This window comes from Tachyglossus aculeatus, chromosome 2 (assembly GCF_015852505.1).
Source record: "Tachyglossus aculeatus isolate mTacAcu1 chromosome 2, mTacAcu1.pri, whole genome shotgun sequence".
NCBI lineage: Eukaryota > Metazoa > Chordata > Mammalia > Monotremata > Tachyglossidae > Tachyglossus > Tachyglossus aculeatus.
The window spans coordinates 73,932,194-73,952,755 of NC_052067.1; the positions used below are offsets into that span (position 1 = coordinate 73,932,194).

General features: G+C 42.7%; 1 protein-coding gene across 1 annotated transcript in view; it reads right to left on the bottom strand.

Annotated features, from left to right (window-relative positions):
• Positions 1–1,489: 1,489 nt before the first annotated feature.
• ZC2HC1B (zinc finger C2HC-type containing 1B) overlaps positions 1,490–20,562 on the bottom strand; it is a 34,104-nt gene continuing 15,031 nt past the window's right edge. The window contains exons 5-8 of the mRNA XM_038762358.1: positions 16,318–16,457; positions 10,066–10,174; positions 8,105–8,175; positions 1,490–1,621 (exon numbers count right to left, since the gene is read on the bottom strand). Coding sequence (XP_038618286.1) covers positions 1,490–1,621; positions 8,105–8,175; positions 10,066–10,174; positions 16,318–16,457 — 452 coding nt within the window. The remainder of the gene's footprint in view (positions 1,622–8,104; positions 8,176–10,065; positions 10,175–16,317; positions 16,458–20,562) is intronic.

A 20,562-nucleotide genomic window follows, 5' to 3' on the forward strand; every position in this document is an offset into this window, starting at 1 on the left:
CATTCCTTTACCACTTAGCCCAGCAAAGAGGCTTTGCATATAAGTATCCCCCCGCTTTTTTCCTGCAAAATATATTTTCCAATTTAAATTATTCTACCAAAAAGGAGTCACTTGGTCAGTCAGTTCCTTAATTCCTTTTGTACTTTTCCTTTTTTTAATCAGTTCTTGAAATACCTCATATCAGAGAGGGTCCAAGCAGCTCCTGCATGGCCAAGGGCATTTCTCGGAAGACACTTTTTTGCTGAGAAAAATCTATTTGGGGCTCCTTCCCAACCCAAGGAAGACCTAATATTAAATCCATCCTTCTGTCTCGGGCTGCACTCCGGCACTACTACTGCCAACATTTTCTGGAGTTTTGTGCAATGAGTGGATCCAGAGATTCAGGCCCAGCCCATGAAGGTTGTTCGCTGCTCCCAATCCTGTTCACCTTCCTCACCCCTCTACCATTGCAGGTGGCCTCAGGGCCATCTTTGGAGAGTCCAAGCAGATTGACAGCAAGGAGAAGAAGGGCACAGAGCAGCCCCAGGCACTAGCTGCCAATCAAGAAGCAGGCACATCAACTCAATCTCCCTGCTACCCCACCCTATTGCAACAAGCAAACTGAGGACTTTTCAGGCCTTTTGACATAAAATACATGAAGGAAAACACCCCTATTACTAGCCCGCTAATGAGTCAGACAAATGGAATTGGTGAAATGTGTTCAGTCTGTCGTTAAGTTTGCCTCATGAACACAGTCGTAGTCTCTGAAGGAGGCTTTTTAGTTGTACCATGTTCCAAGATTTCATTAGATTTTATAAATGTCTGTCTTGAAAAACATTGGTCTTTACCATATGGCTAGGGCTAGTTACCTCTTGGCTTGACCTTTGCCAACTTCTTTTCCTAAAAGAGGCAGTGTCCCCTCCCAACTCTCTGTCAACTTCTCCTCATATTCCCTTCACTTCATTATGTGAAAGTTTCTACTCCCTATCCTCTGTAACTGTATTGGCAGCCCATGAGTGCCTACTGAATGCAGAACTTTAACTCCTAAGTCTTGGTGCATACAATAAAAGTAGATGGCCCACACTGCCTCCAAGGAGTTTGTATCATCTGTCTCCTTTGGGCCTTTAAGAGCTCACACTCCTCCATAAATTTCCTCAATTGTCAACTATGTCAGCTGGCTCTTTGGGCCAGTCCATCGAACATGGAATTATCAAGGAATGCCATGCTGAGTTTTGACTTTAAAAGTACTGGTGATCACTTACCATTCACTGGTTTGAAAGTGAGACCTTCTTCATTAAGGCCTTCATTAAGGCCATTAAGTAGGATCAATTCAGGTTCTTTTTATATATTTTTTAAATGAATTATTGTCTGTCTATAGACACTACCAAAGAATCCAATTTCTTGTTGGTGCGAGAAGCAGGAGAGGGCAAACAGAATGATTTAAAAGGTATTTTTAACACTGGTTACCTGGTCTAAATCATGTGTTATAAATTCATCCTTGTAAACATCCTTAGAGCTTCCATTGCTTTTTACTGTACTTCAGCCATTTACCCTTAGGAAGAAAATGGACTATATCTCGGAATCTTCCTTTTACTTGGCTAAACACAAACTTCCAATAGTTCACCAGAGAGAAGCCCTCAGTCTATAAGAGGTGAAAGGGGAAAAGGGGCTGGAAATTTTGCTAAAATGCAGATTAGCGTCATTAGGATTCTGTGTCATCCAGATGTTTGAAAGTGCCACGATACAGAATAAGGTGGACAGCGGCACATTCAGTTAGGATCTTGAGGGACCGTTGGCCTTGGAAAATGAGAAGAGAATTTCCAAGTAAAATTGGATTTATCAAATGGGGCTGGAAAACTTGTTAGTAGCGTTTTCTGAGCTAATGCTGATGGGGGAGGTGAAGGTGGGGAGAAGAAGAGCGAGGAAGGGAATAAAGATCCTTCATTATAAAGTGCAGTGCAAACCATGGTGCTGTGGAGCTCCCAGCTCTCAGGACACATGCCCTGGTTCCCTGCTAAGTGAATGGTGTCCCCTAGCTAATCCACTACCCCAAGGATAGAATTGTTTCCTGTTGGCGGTGGTGTGGGCTTCACACCAGTAGCCTCAGGGTGGACCTACCAGAGAGTCAGCAGAGTTGCCTGCCTTCAGATTTAAGGTTTTGGGGTGCTAAGTGGGGTCTTGGGGAAAATGAGCATTGCCAGAGCCCATAAAATCTGGAAATGTCCAGGCTCCCAAAGCTGGAGCAGAGGCGGCCCACCAACCAGGCACCTGCTTAGAGGGCCAGAACCACGAGTGCCAGGAGCAGCCAGCTCCTAGTGGTAGTAATAAAAATATGATTAAATACCATCAACTCATCTTGTGGATTATTTTTTTTTACTGTTGCTTTTAAGGAATGACTGGCTAGCGTTTTGACCTTACTATGCATGCAGTTACTACCAATAAGCACAAAGACTGAGCCATTTACCAAATTGGTTAGTCGCACCAATGCACATGGAGATCCGTGGGCTGTTTTTCTTTGGTTGCCATTAAGAAGTGAAAGCATGGACCCCACTCAGGCTCTACTGTGTGACCAGTGATGTTACGTTTGACGTGAGGACATCATTCTGAAAATACAAAAGTAGCAGTTACTTCAAGTCTCAATGCCACCACCTGCATTGCACTACCTTAGTAATAGTAATAACAACAACAGTGGTATTTGTTCAGTGCTTCCTATGTACCAGGCACTGTACTAAGCACTGGGGTAGATACAAGGTAATTGGGCTGGGCACAGTCCCTGTCCTACATAGGGCATATCTTAATTCCCATATTACAGATGAGATAACAGACACAGAGAAGTTAAGTGACTTGCCCAAGGTCACACAGCAGACAAGTGGTAGAACCGGAATTAGAACCCAGGTCCTTCTGATTTCCAGGCCCATGCTCTATCCACTAGGCCCCGCTGCTTCCCTTATGAACTTTGTGCTTTCCTTCCATGTGAGCGCCACATGGGACAGGAACTGTGTCCAACCCGATTTGTTTGTATCCACTTCAAAACTTAGTATAGTGGTTGGTACATAGTAAGCAAATACCATTATATATACATATAAATATAGATGTATATGTATATATTTTTAACCTAAATATACTTTAGAAAACAATAGAGTGAGTGACTTTAGGAACTGGAGCCTTATATAGCAACCAGTTAAACTTGGGTTTTAAATAGGGTAACATCTTGCTGGATTTTAGATCAGGTATTTTTTTGTTTCTGCTAAATGTGGGGGAAGAAAGGGGCTGGAAAAGGGCATGGGAAAGAGGAATTTAGAACTTAAGACTATTCTTGTCACAACTCTTGAAGCCAGGATAAAACTACAAGAACAAATAGAAAATGGGAATTTCTTATCTGCTAAAAAAACAATTAGGAAAGGAATCACAAAATAAACAAACTGCGGTAGTGCATTGAATGAAAGAAGAAATTGCAATAGCTTTTGGTGTGAAATGTCAACAGGCTGCTCTGGCTGTCCCAATCTCCCTTCTACTTAGCCTCTTCTAGATTACTAGGCCACTTAGAGTCTATTATAGCATTGTCTTCATTCCCTTAATGTGCCTTACCAGCTCTGCAAGTTATTCACTCAATACAAAATAGACCTGTAGTTGTTTGATTAGGACTATCTAATCTTTTCCCCAGACTATTTGCTAGAATCTTTCCCCTTAAAGCTGCAGGCAGATGGTTTTCTGGGTTTTGTTCCACTGGTAGCCTAGTAGCCTCCACAGAAAGTCCCTCTTCAAGTTATTCATAGACCAGCATTATTATTGCACAATGACATGTTGGCAAGAAGTAAAGGGAAAACTCACCAGAAATCTGGAAAGGGGAATAGAGGTAGGATTCTCTATGTGTTTTCTGTCTTGTAGATTTTCAAATACATGTATTCCTATACATATACATATCCTTATATCCTGCCATTTCTCCTATTAGTAATTTAATTTTAATGTCTGTCTCCCCCTTCGACGCTCCAAGCTCCTGGTGGGCAGGGATCATGGCTACCACTTTTATTGTACAGTAACCTTCTCAAGTGCTTAGTATAGTGCTCTGCCCATAGGAAGCACATAATAAATACCATTGATTTTTTCTCTCAGTATAGTGCTCTAAACATGGAAACTCAATTAATGCTACTTTTTAAAAAATGGTATTTGTTAAGTGCTTACTATGTGCTAAGCACTGGGAAAGATACAAGCTCATCAGGTTGGATACAGTGCATATCCCCCACGGGGCTCACCATCATTCATTCATTCAATCATATTTATTGAGTGCTTACTGTGTGCAAAGCACTGTACTAAGCACTTGGGAGAGTACAATATAACATCAGACACATTCCCTGCCCATTTTAATCCCCATTTTAAAGATGAGGTAACTGAAGCACAGAGAAGTTAAATGACTTGTGCAAGGTCACACAGCAGACAAGGGCAGAGTCAGTGTTAGAACTCAGGTCCTCTGACTCCAAGGCCTGGGCTTCTTCCACTAGGCCATGCTCCCATTGATGATAGTTGAGAAACGCTAGACTTTCATTCAATTGTATTTATTGAGCACTTACTGTGTGCTGAGCACTGTACTAAGTACTTATGTACTAAGCACTTTAAGCTCCTTATGGGCAGGGAATGTGTCTACCAACTCTGTTATACTGTATTCTCCCAAGTGCTTAGTACAGTGCTCTGCACACAATACTATCAAAACCACAGTTCCCACCAGACAGCTGCCTAACTCTTCCTGAGTTGTGTATATTCCACAACGTAAATCTTTTTCTTCTGCGGTTATACACCCTTTGCAAAGAAACATGACTCTTATCTCAGTCCCTCTTCCCTAGCAGTGATGTCAGGTGCTTTTTTTTACCTTAGTCATCAAAATTGCATCTTTAAAATAAAACTCTCAAAATAACAGAAATTCTCATTTCCAATTCCAACAATACTTGTACCAAAGCGCTGAATTTCACAGCAAATTTCAATTTAAAGTAAAGGACATGTAATTCTTGAATGGGTATTCATTCATTCAATCATATTTATTGAGCGCTTACTGTGTGCAGAGCACTATACTAAGCACTTGGGAAGTACAAGTCGGCAACATATAGAGACGGTCCCTACCCTACAATGGGCTCACAGTCTAGAAGGGGGAGACGGACAACAAAACAAGTAGACAGGTGTCAAAACCGTCAGAATAGAATTATAGCTATATGCACATCATTAATAGAGTAGTAAATATGTACAAGTAAAATAAAGTAATAAATATGTACAAATATATACAAGTGCTGTGGGGTGGGGAAGGGGGTAGGGCAGAGGGAGGAGGAGAGGAAAAAGGGGACTCAGTCTTGCAGAGGAAAAAGGGAGCTCAATCTGGGATGAGTATAAATTAGGTTCGTTCATGGAGCACTATAGTAGGTGTCCTGATCAGACAAAAGATATTCTGCTTCCACTCTCAGTGTCAGTAAACTTACCAGAAAGTAAACAAACAAAAAGGCCTGCAGCTAGAACATAAATCCCTCCTGGAACTCAACTGCTCAGTCACTAGTATTTCCCAAGCACTCAAGGGGATGTGAACACTGTTCTAAGCATTCGATGTCAGTTAATGACAATAGCCGGTGCTGTGACCCCGTGCCATGCTCACAAGCATAGGGCACACTCTCAACATTGACAAATGGCCAGGTACATTGCCTTGGGTACAAGTCTGAACCATTTTCGCACGGGCATAAGGCTGAAAATGAGAAAGTGCCTGCCCACTGACCGCGGATCTGACCAAAGCTCTGCAGCGGGGTTGTTTGGAATGATAGTGACCCCAAGTGGTTCGGCTTGCTTTCCCTCTCCTCTAGGAATTTTCAAACAAACTGTGACAGCCTCATGTAGTTAACAAATGAAATCTGACATGCAAAGAAAAACAAAAACACTGGCAGTCAGTGGTCCTTCCTAAATGCATTCTTTTTCTGTGCACGTACCTGTTTAAACAGGTAAAATGCATTCAACTATGTTCTTTTCAAGCTGGTTTTAAACAGCACAGACTATGGACCTTAACAATAGCTCAATGCTTTTCAACCAATAGCGGCCAGCAGTGAAATCTAACATATTTTATAAATATAGGAACCTTTTATAATAATAATAATAATAATAATAATGGGATTTATTAAGCGCTTACTATGTGCAAAGCACTGTTTTAAGCGCTGGGGAGGTTACAAGGTGATCAGGTTGGCCCACGGCGGGCTCACAATCTTAATCCCCATTTTACAGATGAGGTCACTGAGGCACAGAGAAGTGAAGTGACTTGCCCAAAGTCACACAGCTGACAGTTGGTGGAGCCGGGATTTGAACCCATGACCTCTGACTCCAAAGCCCGGGCTCTTTCCACTGAGCCACACTGCTTCTTTTAGGATTGTTTCTAAATGGAGACTGGTGAAACTACAACAGAGGCCAAATGCAATTTGAGTAATCAGCTTGGAGCTAGGTAGGTACAGTCTTCATCCACAATCACAGTGTTTAAAGCATTTATCACTCCCAATTTCCATTACATTTTTTTTAAGGTTAAATGACGAAGATATACGTAGATGCCAAATGTGACTTTTTAAAACGATATTTGTAAGAGCTTACTATGTGCCAGGCACTGGATAAATACAAGATAATCAAGTTGGACACAGTCTATGGAGCTCGCAGTCTTAATCCCCATTTTACAGATGAGGTAACTGAGGCATAGAGAAGTTAAATGACTTGCCCAAGATCACCCATCAGAGAAGTGGTGGACCTGGGATTAGAATCCAGGTCGTCTCACTCCCAGGCCTGTGCTCTTTCCCCTAGGCCACACTGCTTCTCTTTGTGATTTGAAACATCCCCTTCACTTCCATGCCTGAGATCGAGAGTACCATTTTATTCTCAGACCGAAGTCATAATAAGATGAACGCCGGCGCGGGGGCACAGGGGGCAACGGGTCCGCAGACCCGATAATCAAATCCTGATCCAAATCCTCAAAGGGGCCTTCCCTGACAACCTGATCACCTTGGAACCTCCCCAGTGCTTAGAACAGTGATTTGCACATAGTAAGTGCTTAATAAATGCCATCATTATTATTGTTATTGTCAGCTGTGTAACTGTGGGCAAGTCACTTCACTTCTCTGGGCCTCCTCTGTAAAATGGGGGTGAAGGCTGTGAGCCCCCCGTGGGACAACCTGATCACCTTGGAACCTCCCCAGCGCTTAGAACAGTGATTTGCACATAGTAAGCGCTTAATAAATGCCATCATCATTATTGTTATTGTCAGCTGTGTGACTGTGGGCAAGTCACTTCACTTCTCTGGGCCTCAGTTCCCTCCTCTGTCAAATGGGGATGAAGACTGTGAGCCCCCTGTGGGACAACCTGATCACCTTGTAACCTCCCCAGCGTTTAGGATAGTGATTTGCACATAGTAAGCGCTTAATAAATGCCATCATTATTATTGTTATTGTCAGCTGTGTGACTGGACAAGTCACTTCACTTCTCTGTGCCTCAGTTCCCTCCTCTGTCAAATGGGGAAGAAGACTGGGAGTCCCCCGGGGGATAACCTGATCACCTTAAAACCTCCCCAGCGCTTAGAACGGTGCTTTGCACATAGTAAGCGCTTAATAAGTAAACACCCTCCCCATCCCCCCCTCCTTATGTCCTTCCCCTCCCCACGGCACCTGTATATATGTATATATGTTTGTACGGATTTATTACTCTATTTATTTTATTTGTACATATTTATTCTATTTATTTTATTTTGTTAATATGTATTATTTTGTTCTCTGTCTCCCCCTTCTAGACTGTGAGCCCGCTGTTGGGTAGGGACCGTCTCTATATGTTGCCAACTTGGACTTCCCAAGCGCTTAGTACAGTGCTCTGCACACAGTAAGCACTCAATAAACATGACTGAATGAATTTCAGAAATAAAAATCCTTCTTAGATGGTAGCATTTAGTTCTGAGGCTGGAAGTTATTTACCTCAGAGACTTCACCTGTTCACTTTGAAAAAGAAGACTTTCTCCACCCCTGAATCTGCCTCCAACCTTCCAACATTATGTACTGTCCTATTCCCTATTTAGTGTTTTTCCACTATTTCAAGCCATTTTTCAATTTAATCGACGGAACAAGCCTTCCTTTACCTTGGTTAGATGACATTCTTCCCTGTTCTTCTTCCCTTTCTCTGCTTCTGGTAAAATTGGCTCATATGATTCTATGAGAGACCATCTCTAAATGAGTCTTCTTTATTATTTTTATTGTTATTTATGTTACCTTTTTGTATAACTTAGTCATCTCACATTTCTCTCAAAAGTGTCTTAAACTCCACCCACAACTGTCCTTCGATGTGGTCTCAGAGCAGTGCAGCATTCCTTAGTCTTAGAGCTAACTTAAGATGTGTTCTGCACACAGCAAGCCCTCAATAAATACAATTGATTGATTGATTAATGTCTCAAATATTGGGTGAATGAGGCTGGCAGAGTGGGAGGCTGGAGGCCATTGAAATCCGTCAGGAGATGGGCCTTAGTGGCATGCCTCTCTCCAGTTCTGTGATTCTTATGAATTTGGGAGTTAATTTTATCCAGTACTCCCTCTCACAGACAGGTGGTTACACAGCCAAATGGAAAAGGAAGTTGAATATGTGCACCCTGCCTGCACTGTCAATACATGCTGAGTATTAATAATCACTCAATAGTATTGAGCCCCGACTGTGTGCACTAAGCACTTAAGAAAAAACAGTGAATGTAAAAGATGTAGTCCTTGCTTTCCACTTAACAGTTAAGCAGAGACCAATAAACTACGGTATGATTTCATAAACAAAGACTATACAAGCAGCCAACAACTCTGCAGGCCTCCTACCATTTAACTTCTCCACCCACAAGATGAACGATCACATTTCCTGCAGACAAAGGGCTGAAGGGGACTGAAGGGGACAGAAGCTGACAACTACGAATTCCTTCTCTGGCAGATAATCCTTCAAATTTACCTTTAATTAAAATGAAAAATACTTGAATTTTGCCCACCGGTACTTCTCGGCTAGGGAGAAGCATGAACATATGAGTAAATTCTGAAAAAGTATGTTACAGGAATTTCTTATATGGCTGATTCAAATGTCAACAGGGTCGGAAAAGATGAAGCAATCCACACTCCCCAAGCATGTTTGTTGCTTTGGTCAGAGAAAGAATCTCAAACTAACCTATTGTGGTACTGCGTATTTAGCTGGAGAGAAAAAAAGAAGCTTTACTCCACTAATGGTACATTTTGTGGGCTGTTACAGTCCAGGTATGAAGGAAAGTCCCATGGTTTTGGTTTATGGAATTGCATAGATGAAAAAAACCCAAAAAACCAGACGTCTAAAGTTACCAGAGGGGAAAAAATGGATGCCATCAAGGTCATAAAAATGTGTTGCTGCTTGGTAGCAACTCTTATTTTATCCAGTATGACCAGAAAGCATGACATTATTTTTCATTATTTACTATAATGCTATGAGAAATCAGAGGTTCAGTCTTGCCTCTAACTGATTATGTCATGTTTTGTTGGGAATTGGTTTCATTTGGAGCCTTACCTCAGTACAGTGCTCTGCACACAGTAAGTGCTCAATAAAAGCGATTGAATGAACGAATGAATTTCTTAGAAACACTAAAATGGGTGGAAATTACCAGTGCTTGCCTTCTTAACTGAGAGCAATTTACATCAAGGGTCTCCCCTAACCAATGAGTCTTGAAGCTCATATCACATCAGAGAAGCAGCATGGCTCAGTGGAAAGAGCCCAGGCTTGGAGGTCAGAGGTCATATGTTCTAATCCTGGCTATACCACTTATCGGCTGTGTGACTTTGGGCAAGTCACTTCACTTCTCTGTGCCTCAATTACCACATCTGTAAAATGTGGATTAAGATTGTGAGCCCCACGTGGGACAACCTGATCACCTTGTATCCCCCCAGTGCTTAGAACAGTGCTTTGCACATAATAAGCACTTAAATACCATCATCATAATTATTATTATTGTTATTATTATCAGCAATCCCCGTCCCCAGCCCTAGATACGTGGAGGCTCCTGAACCCTTCTCCAGTCTATTCTTGCCCCATTCGGCCCCATGGCCTCACCTGCTTTGGACGGGTGTGCTTTCACCGACTCCTGGGCCCTGTTCCCAAGTGCTGTTCCCACAGCCCTTGTTACAGGTGGCTCTTTCTTGAGGCCCATCTGGGCCTTGCCCTGGGAAAAGAGAGACTAGGTCATCCATTCACGCGTGTTGGCATCACATTCAGAGTTCACAAAAGACAGGGGCTATAGGTCATACCACAAATTACCTTGCCTATCATATGCTAGAGTTCCAGAAAGCAAATTGGAAGATTCTTCCCGCTTGCCATTTTTGGTTTCACTGAAATGGGGAGGAAAAAGGTATTGCCTCCTCTCTTCTGGCTCTTGGTTGGCCTATTTCACAGGACCCCTCTCCAAGGGCCACATCCAGCACTTAGAACAGTGGTTGGCACATGGTAAGTGCTTAACAAATACCATAATTATTATTATTTTCAGAGATTCTCCCACTTAAGCCCTGGGGATTGAGTCTTCCCTTTGCCTCATTCCAGTACCCATACATTAATTTGTCAACCCAACCCACACACTTCACTCCCCTAATGCCAACTGCTCACTGTTCCTTGACCTCCTCTATCCCACCACTGACCTCTGTCCCTTATCCTCCCACTACCATGAAATTCTTTCCCTGATCATACCCACTAGACAACCATTCTCCCGATCTTCAAAACCCTAATTAAATTCAATGAAAAACATGAAGCCCTCACTTCCCCTATTATCTCTCCCTTCTGCATTGCCTTTGAACTTGGGTCTTTAACCTTTGAGCACTTAGATTTTCACCCCATCCCCACAGCACAGTAGGTAGTCATTTGTAATTTAATGTCTGTCTCCCCGCTTTAATCTGTAAACTCTTTATGGGCAGAGATGGTGTCTACCTACTCTAAGTCCTTAGGCTTCCAAGTGCTTTGTATAGTGCTCTGCCCACAGTAAGCACTCAAATACACGGATCAATTAGAGAAATAGCACGGCCTAGTGGATTACAGCATGGGTTTGGGACTCAGGAGGACTTGGATTCTAATCCCAGCTCTGCCACTTGTCTACCTTGTGTCCTTGGGCAAATCACTTAAATTCTCTGGGCTCAGTCACCTCATCTGTAAAATGGGGATTTAGACTGTGAGTCTCATGTGGGACAGGGACTTTGTCCAACCTGATTAGCTCGTATCTACCCCAGTGCTTAGTACAGTGCCTGGTACTGTGAGACTGTGAGCCCACTGTTGGGTAGGGACTGTCTCTATATGTTGCCAACTTGTACTTCCCAAGCGCTTAGTACAGTGCTCTGCACACAGTAAGCACTCAATATATACGATTGATTGATTGGTATGTAGTAAACGCTTAATGAATACCATAAAAAAAGATTGATTATCAGCATAGCCTACTGGAAAGAGCACTGGGCTAAGAGCCAGGATACCCAGGTTCTAGTCCTGGTTCTGCCACCTACTTTCAATATCCACTTCTCTACCTGAGCCACCAACCCAATTCCCTCACACCTTTTGCTCCCACTCTTCTCTCCCTGAACATCATCTTTAACCATGTAGTGGAGCTATTGGAGAAGGGCTCCTTTCCCTTTGCTTTCAAATTCATCCAAGTGCAACCTGTCCCATAAATGCCCTCGACTCCATCCAGCTATCATTTCACCTCCCCTTTACCATTCCCAGCCAAACTCTGAACAGGTTGCCTTCATTTCCTCTTTTCCAATTCTCTCCTGGGCCCTCTACAATTCAGCTTCCAGCACCTCCACTGAAGCTGCTCTCTCCAAAGGTCACCAATAACCTGCTTGAACCTTCAGCAATCTTTCTTTGATAACAAGGACCCCTCCCTTCTTCTGGAAACACTATCTAATCTTGATTTCTCTGGTCACAGTCCTCCTACAGTTCTGGTTCTCCTCTTATCTGGCCGTTCCTCCTTGGTCTCTTCAGTCCTTCTCTGCCTCCCACTCTCTAACCCACAAGGCTCAGTTCTGGGTTTCCTATTCTCAATCTACAACCACACCTTTGGTGAGCTCTTCTGCTCTCATGGCTTCCGTATGGCCTTGTGGAAAAAGAATGGGACAGGGAGTCAGAACTGGATTCTAATCCTGGTTCTGCCACTTGTCTGCTGTGTAACCTTGGGCAAGTCACTTAACTTCTCTGTGTCTCAGTTTCATCAGCTGTAGAATGGGAATTAAATGCTTGTTCTCCCTCCTTAAACTGGAAGCTCCATGTGGGACAGGGACTGAGTCCAATCTGATTATCTTGACTCTAACCCAGCAATTGTAGAGTGCTTGTTATATAGTAAGTGCTTAACAAATACCACAATTATTGTAGTTGTTATTATTCAACTACCATTTCTACAGGAATGACTCCCAAATCCAACTCACTAGCTCCATACTCTCTGCAATCTCACATCTTCTCCTGTCTCTAGGCATCTCTACATGGATATCGCTTACATTGGCACCTCAAGCTCAGAGTATCCCCAACTGGACTCCTTATCTTCCCACCCAAATCTTCTTCTTCTGACTTCCTCATTGCTGTTGAAACCACCACCATTCTCAACCAGCACTTAGAACAGTGCCCAGCTCTTAGAACAGTGCCTAGCACTTAGAACAGTGCTTGGCACATAGTAAGTGCTTAATAAATGCCATCATTATTATTATTATCCTCAAGCCCACAACCTTGACAGTATCCTTGACTCCTCTTTTTCAACCAACATATTCAGTCACCAAATCTGTCATTTTTTTTCTCCGCACCATCACCAGAATCGACCTCTCCTGTCTATTGAAACTGCCACGATGCCAGTCCAAGCACTTGCCATATCCTTACCCAACTACTACATCAGCCTCCAGCCTCTCCCCTTCCCGTCCTTTAGCTGCCCATATCACTTTTCTAAAACATTGAAATCACATGTCTCCCCACTCCTCAAAGTCTGCCAATGGTTTCCCAATCCTTTCCCTATCAAACAGAAACTCCTGACCATCAGCTTTAAGACACTCAATCAGCTCTTTCCACACGACTTATCTTTGTTCTTCTCTCACAACACCCCAGATTTCATGCTTCACTCCTCCCCCAATACAACCTTACACACTGTGCCTCATTCTCATCTCTCTCACTCTGACGACCTCTTGCTCACCCCCTCCTTCCCACCTGGAGCCCACTCCCTCTTCATATCTGGAAAACCACTGCCCTCTTTATCTTCAAAGTCCTTCTAAAATTACATCTACTCCAAGAGGCCTTCCTTGATTCATTCATTCAATCATATTTATTGAGCGGCTTACTGCGTGCAGAGCACTGTACTAAGTGCTTGGGAACCTTGATTAACCCCTTAGCTCTCCACCTTACTTTCTCCACCATGCCACTCCAGGATTTCTGGGTCACCTAAGCACTTGGGCAAGTCACTTGACTTCTCTGTGCCTCAGTTTCTCATCTGTAAAATGGGGATTAAGATTATGAGCCCCTTTTGGGACATGGACTGTCTCCAGCCCGATTACCTTATATCTAACACAGCATTTAGAACAGTGCCTGGCACATAGTAAGTACTTGACTAATATTGTAAAAAAAAACCCAACATTTGGTTACTAGCCCCCACAGCCCTCATATCTGTAGAGGAGCAGAATGGCCTAGTGGCAAGAGCGCGGGCTTGGGAGTCAGAGGTCATGGGTTCTAATCCCGGTTCCACCACTTGTCTGCTGTGTGACCTTGGGCAAGTCGCTTCACTTCTCTGGGCCTCAGTTACCTCATCTGTAAAATGGGGATTGAGACTGCGATCCCAACGTGGGACAACTTGATTACCTTGTATTTACCCCAGTGCTTAGAACAGTGCTTGGCACATAGTAAGTGCTTAGCAAATACCATAATAATAATTATTATTATCTTTCACCTCTGTTGCTTCCCCCTACCTGTAATTTATTTTAATGTCTGTCTCTCCCCATTCGACTATAACCTCCTTCAGGTTGGGAAGTGAGTCTACTAAATCTTTTCTACTCTCCCAATCGCTTACTACAATCCTCTGCACAGAGTAAGCACTCAATAAACATAATCCATTGCTCTCTGCCACTTGACAGCTGGTGACTTTGGGTGAGACACAACTTCCCTGTACCTCAGTTCACTCACATTAAAGTGATGATAAATATCTATTCTCTGTCCCACTTAGACTGCAATTCCTGTGTGGGACAGAGACTACGTCTGACCTTATTATCTTCTATTTGTTCATTCAATCATATTTATTGAGTCACTACTTCAGTGCTTAGCATATAATGTTTAATAAATATAATCATCACTATCATTTGAGAACAAAAATAATTTCTAGTTTCATACATATTATAATGAATGTCACATTAATGGGTCTTTTTTTAACCCCATTTGAGAGAGGGACTGCTTTACATGACAGTGGAGTTTAAAAGCTGACAGAAAATGGACTGCCACCATCAAAAATAAGCAAAAAATCCATTCACCCTGGATTTGTCTAGAGCCAAGCAGGGCCTCCAGCAGACAGTAAACAAATTGGTCAAATAAAAAATTGAAAAATTCAGAAGTCCATACAAAAAAGGGTTCCTCTTCCTTACCCATCCTCCATTTCCATGGAAACCAGAGCAGAATTGTCACCTGTAGCCACACTGTTCATTTGGAGACCCCAGCCCATTTCTAATCCAGCTATAGAAGGCTGTGGTGCTTTCCTCTTTGGATGGGGATGTAAAAAAATTATTTTTGTTCTTAAAGAAAGTTTATTTCCAAAAGCACTTAAAAACCCTTAAAACTTTAATTAAAACTTTTAATATTTTTGTCATTAAAGATAACAAGACTTCTTAACCTAGTTGTTCTGCTAGCCAAGGGCCTAGACAAAAAAAGAAGACCTGAGGAAAACAGCGGTGAACAATCAATGGAAAGCACACAGTGCTTCTGTGTGCAGTGCACTGTTCTTAAGAGCTTTGGAGAGTACAATATGACAGAGTTGGGGGAAGGCGTCAAGTTTGGCTTGTCAGGGTCCCAAACTATGTCTACTGCTAGGGGAATTAGGAAGGAGAACACAAAAATCAGCAAATGAGTTTAGGAAGCTTAATCTCACCCTTCAGTTTGTAGGTTAAGATCCATCGTGCAGCAGTATAGTTAAACTTGGCCCACTGATTCTCTCTGTCTCTATCTCTCTCTATCCCCCTACCCCCGAGGCAGGTCCTCCACCCACACCCTACAGTGTCCAAGTACGGGGAGCAGTCTGCCTTGCCCAACCAGGCTCTTGGAGTCCAGAGAGTCTAAGGAACCCTCCCTCTGGGACCAAATTCCGACGAGCAACTAGCTTGCAGGCCCATTACCTATTGCAGAAATTCATGGAAACTCTTGGCAAATTTTCAAGGGAAATTTGTAAGGGAAAGACATGCCTCTTGAGGAATGCAGAGCTCTTATCCGACAGCTTCACACTGTGGCTGCCTATCACACCTGCACAGATGGTTAGAATAATTGGATCCTGTAGCCCTGCATGTGTATGACTCATTAAATATGAGCTTCAATGAAGTTCAATGAAAAAAAGGGTCTGAAGAAGGCAATCTTTCTTCAGAACTGTGGTATGCTTGTTCCTAGATAGATAGCCTCTGAAAATCACACTCTGCTAAAGCTAAGGAAGAAAGAACCCTACCATTCAAATACAATAGACAGCCAATTATCTGAACAAAGTGGGACCTAGGCTACCATGGATCCCTGAAAAGGGAGAAAACCAAACACAAAATTGCACTTGGTTCCCTGCAGTGCCACACCCAGTGCTCTTCAGTGCCTTTAAAAAAACTGCTTCAAACACCAGGCAGTCTGGGAGCCAATATTTAGATGATAAGTAGCTTTTCCTCTATTGCCTTTCTTCTGAGGGACTCACAGCTTTTTAGAGCAGGGCTTGCAACTGCTTTGAAAAGTTTTGGAGCTATTTTCCAGTGAGGAAACTAAGGTGGTCAAAGGGAAGGGACAGGTCTCGAGCTACTCAGCGCTTAGAACGGTGCTTTGCACATAGTAAGCACTTAACAAATGCCATCAGTATTATTATTATTATTACCTGTTGAGTCAATGGCCTTCTCTTTTCTTTCTCCTTCATATTGCCTTTCCTTCTTTAATAGATCACCTCACAGGATATCTGAGAGGGGAGGGAAGGCTGAGGAGCAAAATTCCCTCCAATTCTACTCTCTGACCATACTACATTCAAGCAGCATGTCCCAGCAACTCCATCACCAAGTGCATAGACACAGATTCCATGTGACCAGCCCACTGGTGCTCCTCGTTGGCTTCCCCTTACACAGGAAGAACAATATTTACCTGAGCCCTGGAGGCCATTTTGGCTGCTGTCTGGGCTGGATTGAAAACACGACGGGAAGCTTGATCTTTGCAGAAGTTGATATGTCTCCCAGCTGCATTCTCGTTAAACCTTCTCATGCAGTGAGGGCACTGAATATAATCTGTTTTTGACAAAAAGACATAACTGATTAACTTCATAACTCCAAAACCAACCGGAAACAGCTACCAGGCAATATTTTACATGGAAATAATTTCTCTTCCTTCTACAATCACAGACCGGGCTAAGGTTGCACAAGACTCTTCCCACTGCAAGGGTGTTGGGAGAGGGGACGAGATTGTATTCCCCAAGCATTTCTCAGGTATTTAATCATAGAAACACTCAGGAAGTTCCAGGGTAGGGGCAGGGGAGAGGGCACTCATACTAGTGAAACCATCCAATCAATCAGTAGTATTTATTTGAGTGCCTATTGTGTGTGGACCACTCTACTGAGCACCTGGGGGAATAAAATAAAGGTAAAAGACAGGACTCCTGCTCTTAAGGAATTTACTATTTAATGGGGGTGAGAAAATTATTTAGCTAGGAGGAAGAGAGAACAGAAAGATGGATAGGTGAATAAGTTTTTAAATAGTAGAAATGTAAATTGATATGTTCACATGTTCACAAGGACTATGGGTGACTGGGAGTGTAAAACTCCCAAAATAGTAGTTAGGGGCATAAACCCTTCAGGCAACATCAGAAACTCACATCAGACACAACCCCTAAAAAACGTAATGAACGTGGAGGCACTTTGCCAGAGCTCAGAACTTCTTCAACATCAGCTAACTCACAAATGTAGCAAATGTGGGAAAAACTTCGGAACTCAAGTCTCATTCAACATCCGAGAATCCATTACTGGACACTGTAAAAATGTAATCAATGTGGAAAAGTCTCTAGACAGGGCTCAAATCTTAACCGACATCGGACATTCCATACTAGAGAGAGACCCTGTAAAAGTAACAAATGTGGAAATGCCTTCGGTCAGAGCTCAAACCTCATTCAACATCAGAGGATCCACAGAGCAAATAAACCAAGTAAATTCAATTGATAAGGGAAAGTCTTCGTCAGTCATCTTAGAAGACAGAGAACATCAGAGACTTCACAAGAGAGGAGACCTATGAAAAGGGAAGGGTAAGACATCAGTTACACCTTAAGGTTTATTGAAAATCTGAGAATTGAAACCCGAGAGGTGACGGAAAACCTCCCTGGGAAGAGAGCCCCCTACTGAAGTGATGAATAGGAGAAAACCACACTCAAACTTTATTACTATTAGAGCATCTGCCCCAAAGGGAGCTCTTTCAGATACAATCGTATTTATTGGGTTTTTACTGTGTGCAGAACACTGTACTAAGCACTTGGGAGACCATAATATAGCAATATAACAGGCATAATTCCCACCCACAGTAAGTTTAGTCTGTAGGGGGACGCAGACATTGATACAAATAAATTACAGATATGTATGTAAGTGCTATGGGGCTGGGAGGTGGGGGATGAATAAAGGGAGCAAGTCAGGGTGACGCAGAAAGAGAGTGGGAAAAGAGGAAAGGAGGACTTAGGGAAAGCCTCTTGGAAGAGATATACAACAGCTATGAGACATACTCATCCCTCCCCAGACCTTTTTCTCCACCTGAAAATGATTTAATCACCCCCCTCTCTTTCTCTGATGCTTCCACACTTTACAAGTCCTGGCTTATAATTCCGTTTCTGTGCGGCAGGCAGTTTTCTCCAGTGACAAAAGTGAAGAAAACTGGTTCAGAGGTTGACAGAGGGAGAGATTAAGGCCTATCTCCTGTCTCCCTGATGAACAAGTCCCTTAATTCAGAGTGAGCTACATAATTAACCCCTAGGGCCACCCTTGGGGTTAAGCTGACACCTTCCAGCAGCAGGTGAGAAGGGAATGGGGGGAAAAACAGAGAATTTTCAGAGGAATAATGATAGATTAAAAAGACCAGATGGAAAGGTGATGTTTGAATGTCATTCAAGGACCCTGGGGTGATTTAAGATACATAAAAATATAAGAAATACAATTACTGGGACGGAACATTGTCCATTCAGTCCAAATTTCTCTCTCTGGCATTGAAAAAAGGATACTTAGGAAGAACAGTATGATGGTTGCCTTCCTTGGCACTAAAATCCCTAACTTTCCCTCTAGCAACTCACTGAAGACTTCTCTTCCCTAACTGTAACCAAATCCTCCTGGAAGAAACTGGTATTTTTGGCCAGCACAACTTCCTGTGGCAGCAAAAAAGTGAATTCTTTCACTTGTTTTAAACTTAGTACCCTCAAACTTCAAAGGGTATCTTTTCATCAGGTTGCTGTGAAACTTAATGAAAACAATTCTATTTGCTGTGCAAATACCCTTCAGGATTCTGTCAACTCTTGATCTTTGTCTTTCCAAACCAGAATCCTATCTTTTCAGTCTATCTTCATTTGAAATCTTTCCCTTCCCCATCCTTCCTCTGTATTTCCTCCATTTCTGTTGTGTCCTTTCTTTGATGAATCAGTGACCAGAACTCTACAGTGTTCATTCATTCAATTGTAATTATTGAGCGCTTACTGTGTGCAGAGCACTGTACTAAGCGCTTGGGAAGTACAAGTTGGCAACATATAGAGAGGTCCCTACCCAACAACGGGCTCACAGTCTATAAAGTGTGTGCATACTGTGGCTTCACTGAGTAGACTAATTACGACTTTTTGTTTTCTATCCCCTTCCTGATGATGCCCAGCATCTGTTTGGCTGCATGAAGGTAGGCAGGTACATTATTAAAGATTTACTATCACAACTGTTTTCACAGTACATTGCTCAAGATGTGGTAATATTGGGGCAGGTGGAGGGGAGAGAACATGGAATTTGAGCTTGGAGTTTACATATGATAAGCCAGTTGAGCATACTAAAACAAAGTTCTCTAGAATATGGCAGAGAGCTCTTCCCATTCCCTGTTATTCTTTGCCAAAATGGGCAATTCAATCCTTCATATTTATTGTTTACTGTTTTCAGAACACTGCACTAAGCACTTGGGAGAGTTGGTATAAAGGTCTGAAAAAGGTCTGGGAAGGGATGAGCATGTCTCATAGCTGTTACATCTCCTCCAAGAGACCTTCCCTGACCAATGATAACAGGGTTGGACGACACATTCTCTGGCCACAATGGGTCCTAAGGGAAATAATGAATTATAACAGTAACAATAATAATAATGATAATAGTGGTATTCGTTAAGTGCTTACTGTGTGCCAAGCACTACTTTAAGTGCTGGAGTAGAATCTAGACAATCAGGTCCCTCATGGGCTGCTTCTCAGGTTGAAGAAGGTGCATATTCTCAACTTGAATTTTGGTATAGTTCAAATAATAATAATAATAATAATGATGGCATTTGTTAAGCGCTTACTATGTGCAAAGCACTGTTCTAAGCGCTGGGGGAGGTTACAGGGTGTTCCACTGAGTATTTTAGGAGAGAGAGCATTATTACACTGATCTCCCATCTCTCTTCTCAGATGACGTGATCAGTCTCCTTCCAAACAAGGTTTTTCACGCACATTTGAATCACAGCAAACTGAGTTTAAATTCTAATGTTTTCAACAAGTGCTGATTTCTCAGGGGGGGCATTCTTTAGTCACTCCATGCTGGAAGCCCACGTTTGCACACAGAGTCTCTCCCAGCTAAGCAAAGATAGTTTGAGCCAAGATTGTGACTGCGGCCCTCTAGCCTCCACACACAAAACTTCCTTTCAGCTAAACACATTAAAACTGCAGGGCAAATTGGCATCAAGCTTCAAAGACTTGCATGTCCAGAGTAAGCATTTTCTTGAGATAAGAATTGGCACCTCGGAAGCTTGGTTTCCTAGGACTTTAAATTAGTTGTTCCAGTTTCCTCTTTTGTTACAAAACTGACAAAATACAAATCCATGAAAAACTTTCTAAAGCAGAGTTGAGTCACTAAAAAGTTAGAATGAATTGGAAAATGGCAAGAGGTTTTTTTGTTTTGCTAAAACTTCTCAGGGAAAACAGTGACTCCTAGTGGGAGTCAGAGGACCTGGGTTCTAACTCCAGCTCCACCACTTGCCTGCTGTGTGACCTTGGGGAAGTCACTTCACTTCCATGGGCCTCAGTTTCCTCGCTGTAAAAAGAAGACTCAATACCTGTTCTCCCTCCTTAGACAGTGAGTTCCATGTGGGACCGGGCTGTGTTAACCTGATTGATTTGTATCCACCCCAGTGCTTAGAATAGTGCTT